The following is a 16,947-nucleotide window of genomic DNA, read 5'->3' as shown; positions in this document are numbered from 1 at the left end:
GAAGCAGCAAGTGCTCTTAACTACCCCGTCATCTCAACAAAAAATGATTTAAAAATAGAAATATTGCTCACGTTAAAAGGTTAACAAACTTAATGCTTGTCAATATGTAATTATTAATAAAAACAAAGTGATTTTCCAGTTCATCACCCCCTCCAACAATCTACTATGCTTGCAAATAAGTCTAATCATTTTGCCATTCTGGATGCAGCTATTTAGTTGTGTACACTGTACTTGAAGAAATGCAATTTATTATTAACAAAATAGTTGTTTATGTTCTATTCACTGCAGTATCTTGTAAACTCTAAAAAGCTTAAGTTCAGATTCTTTCACTTAAAAAAGTGCTCAATAATACACAAAGGATATTAAAAAGTCCAGAAATTATCAGTGTCAGAACATAAATATAGATTCTACACTTTTTGACTTTTATTCGTAGCTTCAACTACAACTTAACAGTATAGTTATACATTCCCACAAAATGAAGAGAAAAAATTATTAAAATGTAAAACTTTACTTCCTTTTTAAAAGAAAAATAACTTCATATATATATGTACACACACACACACACACACACACACACACACACACACACACACACACACACAATACATACTGCTTTACTGCTGGCAGTGCTGGCACACACCTTTAATCCCAGCAGTTGGGAGGCAGAGGCAGAAGGATTCTGTGAGTTCAAAGCCAGCATGGTCTTCCAGGACAGCCAGAGCTACACAGAGAAACCCTGCCCTGAAACAAAACAAAACAACTCCATATACAAACTGCTTTGCTAATGTGAATTTCCTAAGAGCAGGTAAATCATTTCATGTATAAAGAAAATAAAACCAACTACTCGAAGAGTACCGATGCATTCTTATATTTTATAAGACAGATACACGCCAAAATATCATTCCAGAACAAGCTGCTACCATAAAAGCTTTATATGTTAATCTTAATAAACTTAAAAACTCTCAATAGTCACACAGTAACCACAAGGTTTTATAAATTGTTTACTATATCCTACCTTGCCAGAGGTTAAAATAAACTTATCAAACACATAATATAATTCCTGGGAGGGGAGATTATCATCATCAATAAGGTCAGAAGCAACTTCTGTAGCTTGGCAGTTGCAGGAGGTAGCAGGTATGTTGTTGCACACAGTCTGATGTGAATTCTCCATTTCTAAATTTGATCTGCAGTCTGTCCCAGCAGAGTCAGCTCCATCAGGGGACCCAATGCAATTACACTGGCTGAGTTCTTTCTTTAAAGAAGTTTCTGAAGGTGTTAAATCACCTTGTTTCTCAGCTGATTTTTGCTCTAATTCACTGCCTTCACTGGCAGTAGAAAGAGAAGAAGAATCTTGTCCATGGTCAGCCAAACCTAGTTCATTTGCCAACAAACTGTCACTGTCAACAACACATCTCTCGGATGTAAACTCCACTTTATCATGTTTAGCAGGCTGGCCTCTTTCTATATTTACTTTTTCTGTGTTTTCCCCAAGAAGAATGCAACAATTGCTTGCCATACAATCAGACTTCAATGGTTTCTTATTGTTTATTTTCCCCTTCTCTTTTTTCTTGAAATCCACTGTAGATTTATTTCCATCCTTCCTTTGAGGACAGGCAAAATACCGATAAGCTGCCCTGAATCTCTCCACAACATATTCATAAACAAGCTGGCTGTTTAAGCTCCGTGCAACATTCCTCTTGACTGAAAATGGATCTAGTGAAAAAGAAAATGATTAATATTAAGTCTCTATGAGTAAATTAATTTCCACACTTATACAAATAGATCTTAACTGCTAGACTATCAATATAGTACATTTTCCCAAGGTTCTCTAGCCTAGGATGCTAGTGAGTTCTTGAAAACAGGAAAAGAGGAAAAACAAATGTGGTGCCTTTTCTTTTGTTTCTTCCATAAAATTAAAAGCTAAAAGGCAAAAAAATTTTAAATAAAAATTTTTTAAATTAATTTTTAAGAGATTAGCTACAGTTAAGTTCAATAATTCCAGGTGCAATCAAGAAATTACTAACAACCATGTCACTCCGCTTCCCCTATATACTGTCTCTGAATGAAACATTACATATTCCAGTACCCACATTAACAATTTCATTTCTTGTCACAGTACTTTCTGAACTAAGGTGTCACACTCTTGTTGTCCAAGCTGAACTTACACTCATTATGGCAACTCTCCTGCCTAAGCTTCCCAAGCACTGTGACTGCAGGCATGGACAACTACATGTGGCTTTTTGTCATAGCATACTTATGTGCTTGGGATTTTATGTTACCTAGTCAACATCAATGATCATTTTCTTTAGGTTACCCAAGGGATAAAGCTTAGAATACAGTATTAAATGGTAAGGAGCACACACACACACAAAATAGCTCACACACGTAGAGCCCATCATCTCACCTTCAATGGCTATCCGTCTTTTAGGCCAGTTTTTGTTCTCTCTTGTCAGAATATCTTGTATCCGTACACATATGACATATTCCTCCAAAGCAAAATCCAGTGTGTAAAATTTTAGCAGCTCCAACCACAACTGTCCCAAAGGTACCTGATTTGGTGCTTCCAATGTTAAAGGAGACTGGAAAAAAAAAATACTTTTCATTCAAGTTTCTCAAAACTATAAAAATCAATAAATTGTGAATTAGAAAAAGAAATTTTAAGTATATTTGTTTTCAAAAACAGGCATAAAAGAGCACTTTCAAAAAAGCAGTCGGTTTGAATTATAGAAATCCAAGGAATTCTGTGTTCTTTTCATTAAGCCAGTGATTACCAAGTTTGTCTACACATTACAATCACCAAGTAAGCATGAAATTCCATACCACTTCTAAGAATCTGATTTAACTGATCTGGGGTATTTGGACTGAGGATTGGGGTTTTATATGTGTGAATATGTGGGGTGAGAACACCATAAATCGAACCAAGGGGCTCATCAATGTTAAGCAAATGCTCTGAAACTGAGGTACATCCCCAGTTCTTTAATTTTTTCCCCTTTGCGTCTTTGAGTAGGTGTGTGGGCTTGAGACAGGGTTTCATGCTGTAACACAGGCCAGGTTCTAATCCAAGATTCATTCTCCCAAGTACTGGAATTACAAGCACCACACTTGTCCTTTAAATTTTTTAATGCTCGGGCTGGAGAAATGGCTCAGAGGTCCTGAGTTCAATTCCCAGCAACCATATGGTGGCTCACAACTATCTGTAATGGGGTGACTTTCTCTTCTGGTGTGTGTGAAGACAGAACATTCATATATATAAAATTTTAAAAATACTTAAAACTTTAAAAATGCTCTTTCTAGTGAACCTCATGCACAGTCAAGGTTATAAACTACTGAATAGCTACTACAATTTCTTGTTGCAAAATTTACTTTCAAAAATTAAAACAAACAAAAACCCTTCATTCAGCAAACATTTCTTTAGAACCTAATATGCTCCTGGATTTGTGCTAGGAATATCATAATAAAGAAAATTCACATTTTCAACATATAATGCCTACCACCCTTATTCACACTTCTAAAACCTAAACCTACATTAACAATTCTTTGAAGCAAGGATCACTGAAGACCACCTGGCTACTGTGTCTGTGTTGTAAATCACTACACTACACTGCCGAGATAAGGTGAGGTCCTACTCTACAGACTATTAGGACAGAGAGATGATTTTTGACAACTGCAGTAAGTTAAATGCTAAGGTGGGACTTGAGATAATCTTTGGAAAGAAGCCAAGCCCCTTGCCTTCGTGGAGCCTTCTTCCTAAGAAAGAAAACAAACACACTTCATAGGTAAACTATATAGTAAGTTAGAAGCTACTAAGTGCCGTGGGGAAAAAGTTTCACATAACAAAGGGGAAAGAGTACAGGAACAGGAAAAATTTACTGTGTTTAAACTAAGTGTCAGAATAAACTAAGTGTCAGAATAAGTTTTGTTGAAAAAGTATGAGAAAAAGATAAACATATACAACACAAAAGGGTGACTGGCTTTAAAAAGAAAACCAAGTGATTCTCAGCATCACGACGGTAAGGAAGAGGAAGGACAAGAGAAAACACTGAAAGTGAGTGTAATAGAAGGAAACAGAAGAAGCAAACACTGACCCAATGGCTATTTGCTTCTTTTCTATACTAAATTAAATAAGAAACACTGAAACATGTTTGTGTAAGGACAGACAAGGGTAATTATCTGACTTAACTTTTTACCTACCACTCAAAGATTACTGTGTTGTTGATTATAGATAAAGGGCAATAGGACACGTATGTGTTAGAGGTCTATGGTAAAAATCCAGGCCAGAATGTTAACAGTATGTGGTCAAAGTGATGGAATTCTGGATATATTCTGAAGTAAAAATAGCAAGATTCAAGATTTTCTGACATACTTCATATAGGGTCTTCATTAAAGAAAGGAATACAGGAAGCATCTGACGTTTGGAACTGAATCCTTAAAAGGAAATAGTACCATCTACTGATGAAATATGAAAATCTTCAAGTTTGAGAGTAAGATCCAAAGTCCAGTTTAGACACATGAAGATACCTAAGAAGACACTAAATAGGCAGTTAAATATAATTATATAGTTCAAGAAAGAGGATGTGTCATCCTACAGACAGCACTTAAAATCAAAAGGACTAGACAGCATCACCTACCACAAGAAAGTAGACAAATCAGAAGAAGAGAGATGATAGGCCCAGCTTGTAACACGTTAACATTAAGCGACTAGAGGAAAGGAGCAAATCAGCAAAGGAAACTGGGAAAGGCTAAGCAGTGACAGGTTTGGTGTACTGAAACTATCCCAAGGAAATAATCAGCTGGAAAGTGTTACTATATCAAAAGAGGTAATTTTTAGTGACCGTGAAACAACAAAATAGAAGCTGCGGGTATGTTTTGGCAGACTGATAATGTGTGTCAAGGAGACTCAGAAAAATAGGAAATGGGGAAGGTAAACCATTCTGTTTAGTTTTACTACAAAGGGAAACCATGCAATAACTGGGAGAAAGGATACAAAACACTTTTCTCTAAAATGGGAAAAATATAAAAATGCTTGATTCAATAAGGAATAAAAAACTAGTCAGTCATTTAGTAAAGAAAATTGCTAGAGTAATAAGAACTCTGGAATAGTTAAGGCAATGTAGATTGCAACCTGGGAGTTCCATTAGGAACAGAGGTAGCGAGGCAGAATTTGAGTATAAATGATAGCAGATGATGGTCAGTGTGGAGCCCTCCCTCATCTGACTGCTTCAGTGTTCTCAGTAAACTAAAAAGCAAGAGCATTAACTGGGATTACTGAAGTAAATCCAGGGAATGTTAGCAATTCAGTGTTAAGCAGAGCAATCACTTGAAACACAGTGCATCTATATTCTTGGAACAGTACAAGCCTCTGAGGGACAAGACCCATGTGTAGTTGCTTATGAAGAAAATGTCTGGAGCAGAGCAGGTCCTTAATAATGCAAGCTAAATTAATTAAATGAGCAAGCCATCCCCTCTTAGAGCAAAAGACTTTTATTTCTCCACCCAATCTGGCCACAATGTCCACAATATGCTTTAAAATTCCTCATAAAGAAAATTTTACTGGTTTAAATGACAAAGGAAACAGAATTACCTTGATACAATTGAAACATACATAAATGTATTAGATCATCTCAGTACCAAAAACTAAACCAGATCAACCCCTCACTTCATAGATGAGGAAAATGAGGCCAAGAGGTCAATCTACTACTAGTCAAATAGTTTCACTTGATGGCATCATAAATCTACAGATAGAAAAGGCAAAATTAAAAAACAAAAGGCTTACTCTGCCATGTTTTTCCTTCATGGCATTACTTTGGTTGTCTGTTTCTGTCTTCTTGGTATCCTCTTTTGGTTGGTCTGCCTTAGCTTTGTTTTCATCAGCAATTGCGTTTTTCTCAGTTGCACTACTTGAATTATATTCCCACTTCACAAACTTCTCTTCTACTATGCCCTTCAGCTGAAAGTCATCCATTCTTTTTGGGTCAAAGCCTTCAATCTATATAAAAAAGCATTCCAAATTGGTAGTAAAAAAAATTATTTTTAAAATAAAGAAAGAGAAAAGATAGACAAACCAGAATTCCATCTTAAAATGTTTGAGCACAACACCCAACAAGAACTATATATACGTGTGTGCGCGCGCGCATACACATAACACACACACACACAAACGCACATATATACCACAAAGTCAAGCTTACCCAACTTCCAAGTAAGCAAGGAAGAAGAGGGGGTTTTCTTTGTTGAAGAAAAAACATCACCATTAAAGCAAAGCAGTAAGAAGGGATTCCACCATCAGTTTGGGAGTCAATATAGCACAACTGCAAAATCAAAAGGAAAAGGTCCTAGCGTTTAGCTTTTTTCAACTTTTATAGTACAAGTAGCTTGTTCTTCAGTGTTTTAAAAAAAAAAAAAGTCCAAACAATGATGAAACCTAAGAGATAATCTGAAAGCTCATAATTCAAAACATACTACCTCATGTTACTAGTCTCTTGCACACACACCCAACTTTTTTGATACAGGGTTTCACTGTGTAGCCTAGCCTTGAACTTACAAGCGTCTTACCGCATACCGGTGTATACACAGGTGTATGCTACCACACCAGGGAAGAAAAACCTTTTAAAACCAAGGATCTCTTTTTAGAAGTCAAACAGTGCCTAGAAATAAAAGTCGGGCACAGTGGCATATACCTTTAATCCCAGTACTTGGGAGGGAGAAGGAGATGGTTATCTCTGTGAGTTCAAGGCCACCCTGGTCTACAGAGTACGTTTTAGGAAAACCAGGGACATGTAACAGAGAGACCCCCAAAGAAATCAAGATTTAAAAAACAACAGCAAAAATTTTAATTTTAAACATAATTCTTTTCAAATTCAGGTAACCTGACTAGAACTGACTAACGATAAAACAGTTGTTACCTTGATTTAAGAGGTTTTATCTATAAAACTACTATCATCAGAACTCAAAGAATGTATTATTATACTAACTACTTCAAAAAAAAAAAAAAAGTCAAAAATAAATAAATAAATAATTTTTTTAAAAAAGTCAGCCGGGCGTGGTGACACACGCCTTTAATCCCAGCACTTGGGAGGCAGAGGCAGGTGGATTGCTGTGAGTTTGAGGCCAGCCTGGTCTACAAAGTGAGTCCAGGATGGCCAAGGCTACACAGAGAAACCCTCTCTCAAAAAACAAAAAACAAAACAAAACAAAAAAAGTCAGAGCTGACCTTGGTGCTCAGACTTCCTGCCCATGTGTGTGCCTGCATGCTAATAGAGGGCACCAGATCTCATTATAGATGGTTGTGAGCTACCTTGTGGTTGCTGGGAACTGAACTCAGGACCTTTGGAAGAACAGACAGTGCTCTTTATCTTTGAGCCATCTCTCCAGCCGCCACCCTCCCCCTTCCTGGCAGACTTTCAACCTTGACTACATGATAACCAATGCCACCACGTATCTCTACCATCTATGAGGGTCTCCTGTCACTAAGTTCTGAGCTCCCATCTGAATGAACATAAAGAATTGAGTCCTCAGTACTTACTCTGAGACATAAAGTCACATCCAGCCTAACTAGCCACTCTACCAGCCTGTTGATGGACCAAAGCTAGATATTCCCCAATCCCTGGGAGCCCTTATCAGGCACCCAGCTCCTCTTGCTACAAGACTAAGCTCTAATGGAATTTCTCTAAGAGTGAATGCTGTCACTATCCAACTAAGTGACATTTTACCCGTGGTCTAGGTGAGTTACATCATCCAAATGCCACTCCAAGTACAGCTGGAACTCTACCACAAGATCTACTTTTCAGGGACACTATACCTATGGCTTGAGATGCCATTTTGTTCATAACCCCAACAAAGACCTGGCTGTCACAGGCACCCTCCATTTTCTTTCTGTATCAAAGCACGATCATTCCTACCCTGCCATGAAGCCACTGAACCTTACCACCAGCAACAGATCTGGCAGGTCCCTGCTGTAATGGTCTTTCTTGCCCTCCAGCTCCACACCATCACTTAGGAAACTTCTACTTTCATCCTCTCCCTTCTCTGCTGTCTCTGGACCCATTATGACTCAAAGGAACCCCAACTAAGCCTTTTGCCCTTCCAGTCAAAGACAAGACCGAATCCCAATGAATATGCCCACAGAGGAAACAGGAGCAGAAAAAGGAGCAAGAACAGAAGCAGGAATAGGGTGTGGGAGAATGTGACTCCTCTGTCTTTGAGGCTATGGTGTCTGAACCACTCCAAACCCCAACACAATCCACCATTCATCATCAACCATATCTTTACCTGAGTGATAAATGCCTGCCCAACACAGATCAGCTGTGTGAACCTGGGGAATATGAAAGTTAATCCAATGACCTTCTCTTCCACATCCCAAAAATTCATAAACTATTCCAGCTGCCAGGGTGAAGCAGGTCCTCAGTGTAGAAGCTTAGTATTGAAACAGAATGCTTCCTAGAATTCCTATGACATACTTGCAGGGCTTGCTGAATGGGGGGCAGGTGGGGGGGGGGGGAGGCTAAGTTCTTCCCCCGTCCAAGTCTGATTGTATATGAGACAGGGCCTCAGTATATAACCCAGGCTAGCCCTGAACTAGCAATTTTCTTGCCTTCACTATCCAAGTGCTTAAATTAAGTAGTGTATTGGCCCTGTTCAACTCTTACTTCCAGGAATATCGTGCCATTAAAGAACTGGTTCCTATGGACTATTTTTCCCTAACTGTGAGGTTCAGTATCTGGTGATTAGTCTCTCTCTCAATGAAGAATCTTGTCAAAACTCTTCTCTCCAAAGCCACTGCCAAATCCTTCCTCAACTACAAAGTCTTTTATGACAATTTTACTCATTACAGTGCCATTTTTGTATTTGTATGTACTGAGCCATTTGCTTGCCTTCTAATTTGGTCCTCTGGAATTAGAAATGATGTTATAATTAAAATACAGTATAATATTTAATAATGTATATAAAATAATAATTAATAAGCCAGGGAACAGTCAACTATGATTTCATATCAGTGATATAAGAAAAATTCATTATATGCTAAATTTTTTTTGAACCCCAAATGATAATCTGTTATTCACCAAGAGAATAATGAGACTTCATAAGCTTTCAAGAGGAAAATAAATGTTTCAGAACTTTAAAATAAACTTGTAAAAAATACACTAGTAATAATTTCTAGGTTTCTTATAATGAATTAGGAAAATTAAGTACATGAAAACACAACTGCCAAAAATGAAGCACATTATTGTATCAGAAACAAGAATAAACCATATTCTGCAGCTCACTCCCTACTCTATGTTCTAGTGCCTTACACTGACTGGGGTGTTGAGACACAATTATGTATCAAACACCATGACATGAAATCATGCTAGAAAGTTTAAGGCTAGAGAAATGGCTCAGTGGGTAAGAGCACTGGCTCTTCATCCAAGGTCCTGAGTTCAATTGCTAGCAAACACATGGTGGCTTACAACCATCTATAATGAGATCTGATACTCTCTTCTATCTGATGCTCTTTTCTGTCATGCAATAAAGTGCTTATATACATAAATAAGTAAACCTTTTTTAAAAAGAAACAACGTTTAAGATTACTTTTTTGTTTCTAATTCAAAATATCTTAAGAAATGAGAAGGGGCACACACCTATAATCCCACCAACCAGGAAATTTAATTAGGAGGACTTCAAGTTCAAGGACAGCATGGGAGGGGGCTGGAGAGATGGCTCAGTGGTTAAGAGAGCCGCCTGCTCTTCCAGAGCTCCTGAGTTCAATTCCCAGCAACCACATGGTGGCTCATAACCATCTGTAATGTGATATGGCGCCCTCTTCTGGCTTGCAGGAGTACATGCAAGCAGAGCACTGTATACATAATAATAAATAATAAATAAATCTTTTTAAAAAAAAAAAGGACAGCATGGGATGTGTAGCAAGTTTTAAAATAGCACTGGCTAATCAGCTAGGCCTTGTATTAAAAAAAAATTAGGTATCACATATACTTTTTAGGCACAGTTTACTTACATAATTGAATTTTTAAAATTCCTGTGAGACCGATTGGATTGGATATGGTGGCCTGTAGTGAGAAGAAATTAGATAGCCTGACAGCGAAGATCAAACTTACCCCCAGGGAGTTCGATGTCCTTAATCTGCAGGAAGTAGTCTAACGATAGTAAAGCCCACCCCCCTTTCTTCTCTATCCTTTTTTCTCTATCTAATGTTGGGGTGTAAGAGGTAAAAAAGGGTGGAAGAAAAAGAAACCCACAAACCAACAATGCCAGCGACAAGTGGCACACAGACGCAGGGGTAGGCAGAATGGTAAGTCTGATTGCAAATGCCATAGAGGAAACGGCAGGGAACAAAGGAATGGATATCTTGTTTCAAAACAACAGCAGAAAAATGTATTGTGGCTGCTTCCACTGGTATATCCTCCTCTTTGCTCCCAGAGGGGATTATCGGCTTTTCTTTTTCTTCTTCCTATATTCTGTCTTTAAAAAGGTTGGGAGAATGACTGAGCAGTTGGAAAAACTGCAGATGGAAATGGGAGTTGGGGGGAAGGAAAGGGGCACCAAAAAAAAAAGAAATAAAAGGCTCGGACTGGACAAGATAACTGGAGTTTCCTCCAAAAGGAAGGAAGGAAAGAAACTACGCTGAAGGCAGATCATGGGCCTGCCCAGCACCAAACTTTCGGTTCCCAGTGCCAAAAACCCCTGGACAGAGCAAGGAACTAGGCGGGCAGCTGGGGAAGGAAGAAGCCGCACAGGGAGGCAGGGTCAGGGAAAAGATCAATCAGCCCATTTTGAGAGAAAGGGTTAACCTTGAACCAAGAAGGCCACAAGAGGTAACTGAGGGCAGCCCAGGGTTAAAGATCACCATCAGTCATACAGTGTATGCCTCCTAATGGTGGAGAACAAGGTTATAAGATGGGATGGCGTCTTTTAAAGAGGACATGATTTCATATGAGATGCATTCGCCTTATGTGAAACAAATTCTCAATAACTGGGGTACTCAAAAGAGAATTATACCTCAAGACTGGAAGGGATTGGTGACAGCTGTACCAGACGATGGTCCACAATTACCAGGTATTAGAGGGTAGAAGCTGCAAATATTCAACAGCAAAATAGAGCGAGGGGGATGAATATAGTACAAGATCAGTTGCTAGGTGAAGGGCAGTACTCTGATACACAAAAAGAGATTCAATTTGATGACCCCATTATAGAATGATGTCACTTAGTGGCTTTAAGAGCTTGGGATAAAGTTGCAGAGCCAAGAAAAAGATCCACCTCGTTTACAAAGATTATACAAGGATCTTGAAAAGTCTTCACTGATTTTTTTTTAAACAAAGATTAGTCTCAGTTGTGAACAAAGTCTTGTGTCGATAGAGACCTTGGCTTATGAAAATACAAATATCAAATGTAAAAAAGTTATTAGACCTTTAAAGGTACAAGCAGCGCCTATAGACTAGTGGACAAGGGATACAATTAGTATTGGCTCTAATGTGTGCCATGCTAATATCAGAGATCAGGCTATAGTTAGAAGTCTCCAATACCAAAATGCCCAGTGCTTCAATTATAGGAAACTTGGTTATTTGCAAACAGACTGTGACCAAACCAAAAGCCTCAGATCTCAAAATGCCTGGTTTACCAATTGGGAGAAATACAATCCTTAGCACTGGAAACGTGAACAAGCCCTTTTTAGCAGCAATCATTTTTCTAAATATAAACCAGAAAGAAGGCCTGGGCTTCCGGGGGTGTACAAACAATGTGACAAAGGTTGCCATCTGACCAATGAGTGTAGGTCCAAGGCAATTTCTTACCGTCAAGAAATGGCTTTGGGGGCCTGGCTCAAGGCCCCACAGCAAAAAGTACCTGCCATTTCAGACAACATCAGACTGGAAGCTAGCAGAAGTTTTGCGTTGGGGACGTGGATTTGCTTCTATATCCACGGGAAATGAAATGCTGTGGACACCATCAAAACAAATAAAGATTAAAACTGGGCAAGAGAGGTCTTAGCCACTGATCCAAAAAAGCATTTATCTCATGGAAAATGTCTGTTTGTAATTTCCCACTGCACACAACACAATTAATGGCTTTAAAACAGAAAGCAGGAAATGTAGAGAGAAATTTGGAATTTTAGTTTCTTTAGAAACCACACAAATATTATAAGAATATGTTTTCATTTTAATCCCAGGTGTAAGGATATGGGGCTGCCTCACAGCAGCTGACTATGATTTGCCTCATGTTCTAACAGGGACACGGTTTTGCCAGCTGCAGATAGTTTCTCCAATTGTGTGACTTTTGGAATTCTGGGGACTTTCCAGAGCATATAAATGCTAGGACCCTGAGAGGTTGGTTGCAGTTTGTTAAGCAGCCATGTGCAAAGAAGAAATTAGATATCCTGATGGCAAAGATCAAACTTATCCCCAAGGACCTCAATGCACCTATATCAGTAGGAAGTAGTCTAACCACAGCCCCTTTCCCGCTATCCTTTTTCTCTCCTATCTAGTGTTAGCAAGTTGAAAGGGAAAAAAGGCGAAGAAGGGTGGAAGAAAAGGAATCCACAAAGTAGCGAACACCAGCTACAGTGGCCTGTAAGTGCACCAGAGGGAGCAGAGGCTGAACTGCCTTAAGTTTGAGATGAAGTTGGAAGACAAAGCAAATTCCAGATCAGTCAGAGTTACGTAACAAGTCTCTGTCTCAAAAGAACAAAGGGGGAAGGGGAGGTGGGAGTGATAAAAATGATACTATTTTAGCACTCCAAAGAACAGGCCACAATTAAGAATTATCTGCAATAAATTTTCTAAAGAACCTCTCAACCTGCAAAAATAAAGGCGAGATGGCTCCACAGATAAAAGCACTGGCTGTATACAACTTGATGACCTGAGTTCAATCCTTGGAACCCATAGTAGAAGAGGGAAAGAACTCCTGAAAGTTGACTGGTAACCTCTGCACAAATGCCATGGCACCCACCGGTGCATCCATAATCACAAATATACATAAACTATACACACACAAAAACACATATAAAAGGACAGTTCTTTATTGTTGTTGTTGTTGTTGATTTGTTTTAGACAAGGCTTCTCTCTGTAGTTCACCTGCCTCTGCCTACCAAGTGCTTTGATTAAAGGTACACAGCACAACTACCTGGCAAGAGAACATTTCTATAGCATAAAAAAAGGTATGACTATCAAAAATCCCAATGTAAGATGGCATGATGACTTTGCCTTTGATCCCAGCACTGGCAGGGTAGAAGTAAGAGCATCTGTTAGTTTGAAGTCAGCCTGGTCAACAGAGTGAGTTCAATGACAGCCAGGGCTACACAGAGAAACCCCGTCTGGAAAAAGAACAACAAAAACAAACAAACATACATATATACAGGCAGACAGGCTAAACAGATGATTCTTTAAAAGGAGGTTAACATGTAGAGGACCTTGGTTCTATCCCCAGCACCTACATAGCAGCTCACAATTGTCTGTAACTTGAGTACCAGGGGCTCCAACACCCTCTTCTGACCTCTCCAGGTACCCAAGACATACATATGAGAAAAACACTTGTACACATGAAAAACAAACAACAACAACAAAAAGTACATCAAAATTAAATGGAAATTTCCAAAAATGAACAATTTACAAGTTTCAAATAATTTAATGCATTGTACTGTTATATACGTTCTATTTTTTATTATTCTCTTACTTATAAGCCTCATGGCAGATAGGAATTTTTTTTAAAAACCTATGTTTAATGGCTCAGTATCATCTTCAGTTTCAAGCATCAGCTGAGAGATGGGTAAGGGAACTTTACTTTATACATGCCTACGAAACCTTATTTTAATGTCCATGATAATACCTGCCACACAACTGTGTGGGGCAAACAACTATTTTCTCTTACATGTCATAATTTATACATCAGGGTAAGAAACAGAAAAAGACTTGACTTATTTCCTTCTGTTCCACTTACCTTAGCCCAATAGCGAAAGGCTAACACTAAGGGAGTGAAGACTGGTTCAACTTTGCCAAGAGCAGTAAGTAAGTCAGTAGTGAGACATGCCATATCATTTCCTGCACTCACTCTACAGAGTAAGCCACTGTGAATGAGAAACAAATGTCACTGCATTAACACCTTTAAAAGCAACTTTAACACGCTTCAAAAACCTAGAGGCTATCTCTTTTCGGTCACCTCCTTTCATTTTGGGGGTGGGGGGTTGCGGGGTAGGGGGTTTAGAGACAGAGTTTCTCTTTAGCTATGGCTGTTCTAGAACACACTCTGTAGATCAGACTGGCCTCAAACTTGGAGATCAACTTTGCCTCTGCCTCCCAGAGTGCTAGGATTAAAGGTGTGTACTACCACCATCTGCTCTCAGTCACCATATTTTAATAACCAAAAATGTTATTATAGGGACTAGAGAAATGGTTCAAAAGTTAAGAGCCTATCCTGTTCTTGTAGAGGAATCCAGTTTCATTCCTAGCACCCACAGATATACAAATAATTTTTTAAAAATTAAGTGTCTTAAGTTATACTGACACATTTATTCTGTTTATTTATTGTATATGAATACATTTGTGCCATGATGTGCACATGGAAGTCAGAGAACAATTTATAGAAGTTGGTTCTTTGCTTTAACCATGGAGTCCCACAGATCAAACTCAGCTGGTCAAGTTTGGAGACAAGAGACTTTATTCGTCATATTATCAACCCACCCTTCGGGGTTGATGAGGACAGGGAACGTAAGGACAGGGTGTTACTAGATAGCCCAGCTACAATTACAAGCTCAAGCCACCAGTGACACGGACATCTTCAATGTCAATATAGCATACTTCTCTCCTAATTCATTCTTTTTTGCTTTGTACATGATAAACTAAAAAATACATTTACTAACTAAACTTCTCAACTTTAATTTCTTATTCAAGCTTTCATAATTTTGTTGTTACTTTCAACTTAAAGATTAGAGTTTACTTATTAATCCATGACTTGTGCTTTTGTAAACGTGAAAACAAGAGCTACCTTAAGTGGAGAGGAATACAGTGGAGAGTATCTAGGAGAGAAAGAGGGAGCAGCAAATATACACAGGCAATTATATACAGTGTGAAAAACAGTTTGACCTAATCAAAGTCAAATGCCTACATTCCAGTATTGATTTTGCCTTGAATAATAGAAATGTGTACAAATGCTTACCCCCTCCCAGTTTCAATTTTCTAATTTAGAAAAAAGGAAGTAGGGCTGGTAAGATGGCCTAACTAGCCACACAAGCCTGAAGACCTCAGTTCCATCCTTTAAAACACACCCTGGAACCTCGGTTCCATCCTTTAGAATGCATCCTGGAACCCATGCAAAGCTCTGAAGGAGAGCACTAACACTATAAAGTTTTCTTCTGACTTCCACATGTGTGTCATGGGACACAAATGTCTACACATAACACACTCAATAATAGGTACAAGTTTTTAAATCCCAAATAAGGAAATTGAACTAGATTTCCATAGACCTTTTTGACTTTGAATATGAAAACAGAATACTAGACTACAAAGAGAACAACTTAGCAATCAACAGAAGACCACTTATTTTGGTTGTTTTATGAGAACAGGCTTCACTCTGTATGTAGCCTTGGCTGCCCTGAGACTCACTATATACACAAGGCTGCCCTCAAAACCATGGAAATCCCCTACCTCTGCCCCACCCGTGCCAGGTATAAAACCATGCACCACCACACCCAGTTAAGTTTTCATTTTTCAAAGGTACTTTTATCCTCTCAGTCCTACAGACATCTGACTAGAAGGCAATGAGTTATGCTAATTAAACAAAAACTAGTCTGCAAAAACATTCTTACATTATTTTGTATGTATCTATGTATATGTACACACATACTTAAATGGAGGACAGAAGACAATTCTGAGGAGCTGGTTCTCTTTTTACTATGTATGTCTCAAGATAAGCTCACCTCACTAGCCCCAAGATTATAATATAGTGCTATTTCTTAATTCATGTTTACATCTCAAGATCAATACAGAGCTTACACAAAAGTAAATGCTCTTAGCATTGCTGGATGAGTACATGAATTTACACGAAAGAGAAGAAAGAAAGAAAGAAAGAAAGAAAGAAAGAAAGAAAGAAAGAAAGAAAGAAAGAAAAGGCTTTATGTAGAGTTGGTTTGGTTTTTTTGGTTTTTCAAGACAGGGTTTCTTTATGTAGCCTTGGCTGTCCTGAACTCACTTTGTAAACCTGGCTTGCCTGAAACTTGCAGCGATCCACCTGCCTCTGCCTCCCTGAGTGCTGGGATTACAGGCATGCACCACCATGCCCAGCGGTGTGTTTTAACTCTCTGCTAGCTGAATTTCTTATTCATATGGATTTGGCATGCTTTAATAAATGTCAATAAAGGTCATGTTAACCTAATGAAAAATCTAAAACATACAATTTCTTCTCTTAGGGATGTTTGCCACAAATTTGTTTTTTGTTTTTTGTTTTTTTTTTTTTGTATGAACAAGGGCTTACACGGAATACAAGGGGTGGAAGTCAGATTGTCAGTTTTATGTGGCAAATGAGCCATCTTGCTGGGGGGTGGGGTGTGTGTGTGTGTATTGTACACAAACAGAAAACAGATATGTTCACAAATGTGGTGACTAGAGGTCCATGTGGGGTATCTCCACCCTCTTGCTTAAAACAGGGTCTCTCACTGAACCTGAAGCTGGCTGTCCAGCAAATCCCTAGGGCCTCCCTGTCTTTCCAAGACGTAGGATTACCCAGCTGTTATCTCAGTGCTGGGGATCCACACTCAAGTCCTCATGCTTGTGCTCCAAGCACTTTACCCACTGAGCCATCTTAGTCCAAGTTTGTTCATTTTTATAAATACCTTATTTCTTCATTACCAACCTTTTCCGATCTTTGCACACCACAACAGGAACTTTAGCATGAAAATCAGATTCCACGTCTACATATAATGCTAATAAGAAGAGAAGGGAAAGTAAGTTAATGCCAACATCTCTAAGT

At 38.6% G+C, this 16,947-nt stretch overlaps 1 protein-coding gene across 5 annotated transcripts in view; it reads right to left on the bottom strand.

Moving 5' to 3' along the window:
- Positions 1–16,947, bottom strand: part of Tut4 (terminal uridylyl transferase 4) — a 111,089-nt gene that overhangs the window by 50,171 nt on the left and 43,971 nt on the right. For 3 of the 5 annotated variants that reach the window (XM_051171799.1, XM_051171800.1, XM_051171801.1), the window contains exons 8-13: positions 16,831–16,900; positions 13,924–14,050; positions 6,189–6,308; positions 5,774–5,986; positions 2,405–2,579; positions 1,016–1,713 (exon numbers count right to left, since the gene is read on the bottom strand). In XM_051171799.1, the coding sequence (XP_051027756.1) occupies positions 1,016–1,713; positions 2,405–2,579; positions 5,774–5,986; positions 6,189–6,308; positions 13,924–14,050; positions 16,831–16,900 (1,403 nt within the window). The remainder of the gene's footprint in view (positions 1–1,015; positions 1,714–2,404; positions 2,580–5,773; positions 5,987–6,188; positions 6,309–13,923; positions 14,051–16,830; positions 16,901–16,947) is intronic. The other 2 variants (XM_051171802.1, XM_051171803.1) reach the window with 1 other exon arrangement.

The sequence above is a fragment of the Acomys russatus genome, chromosome 29 (genome assembly GCF_903995435.1).
Source record: "Acomys russatus chromosome 29, mAcoRus1.1, whole genome shotgun sequence".
NCBI lineage: Eukaryota > Metazoa > Chordata > Mammalia > Rodentia > Muridae > Acomys > Acomys russatus.
Note: the sequence above shows the minus strand (reverse complement) of the source record. Positions and strands in the feature narration are given on the sequence as shown.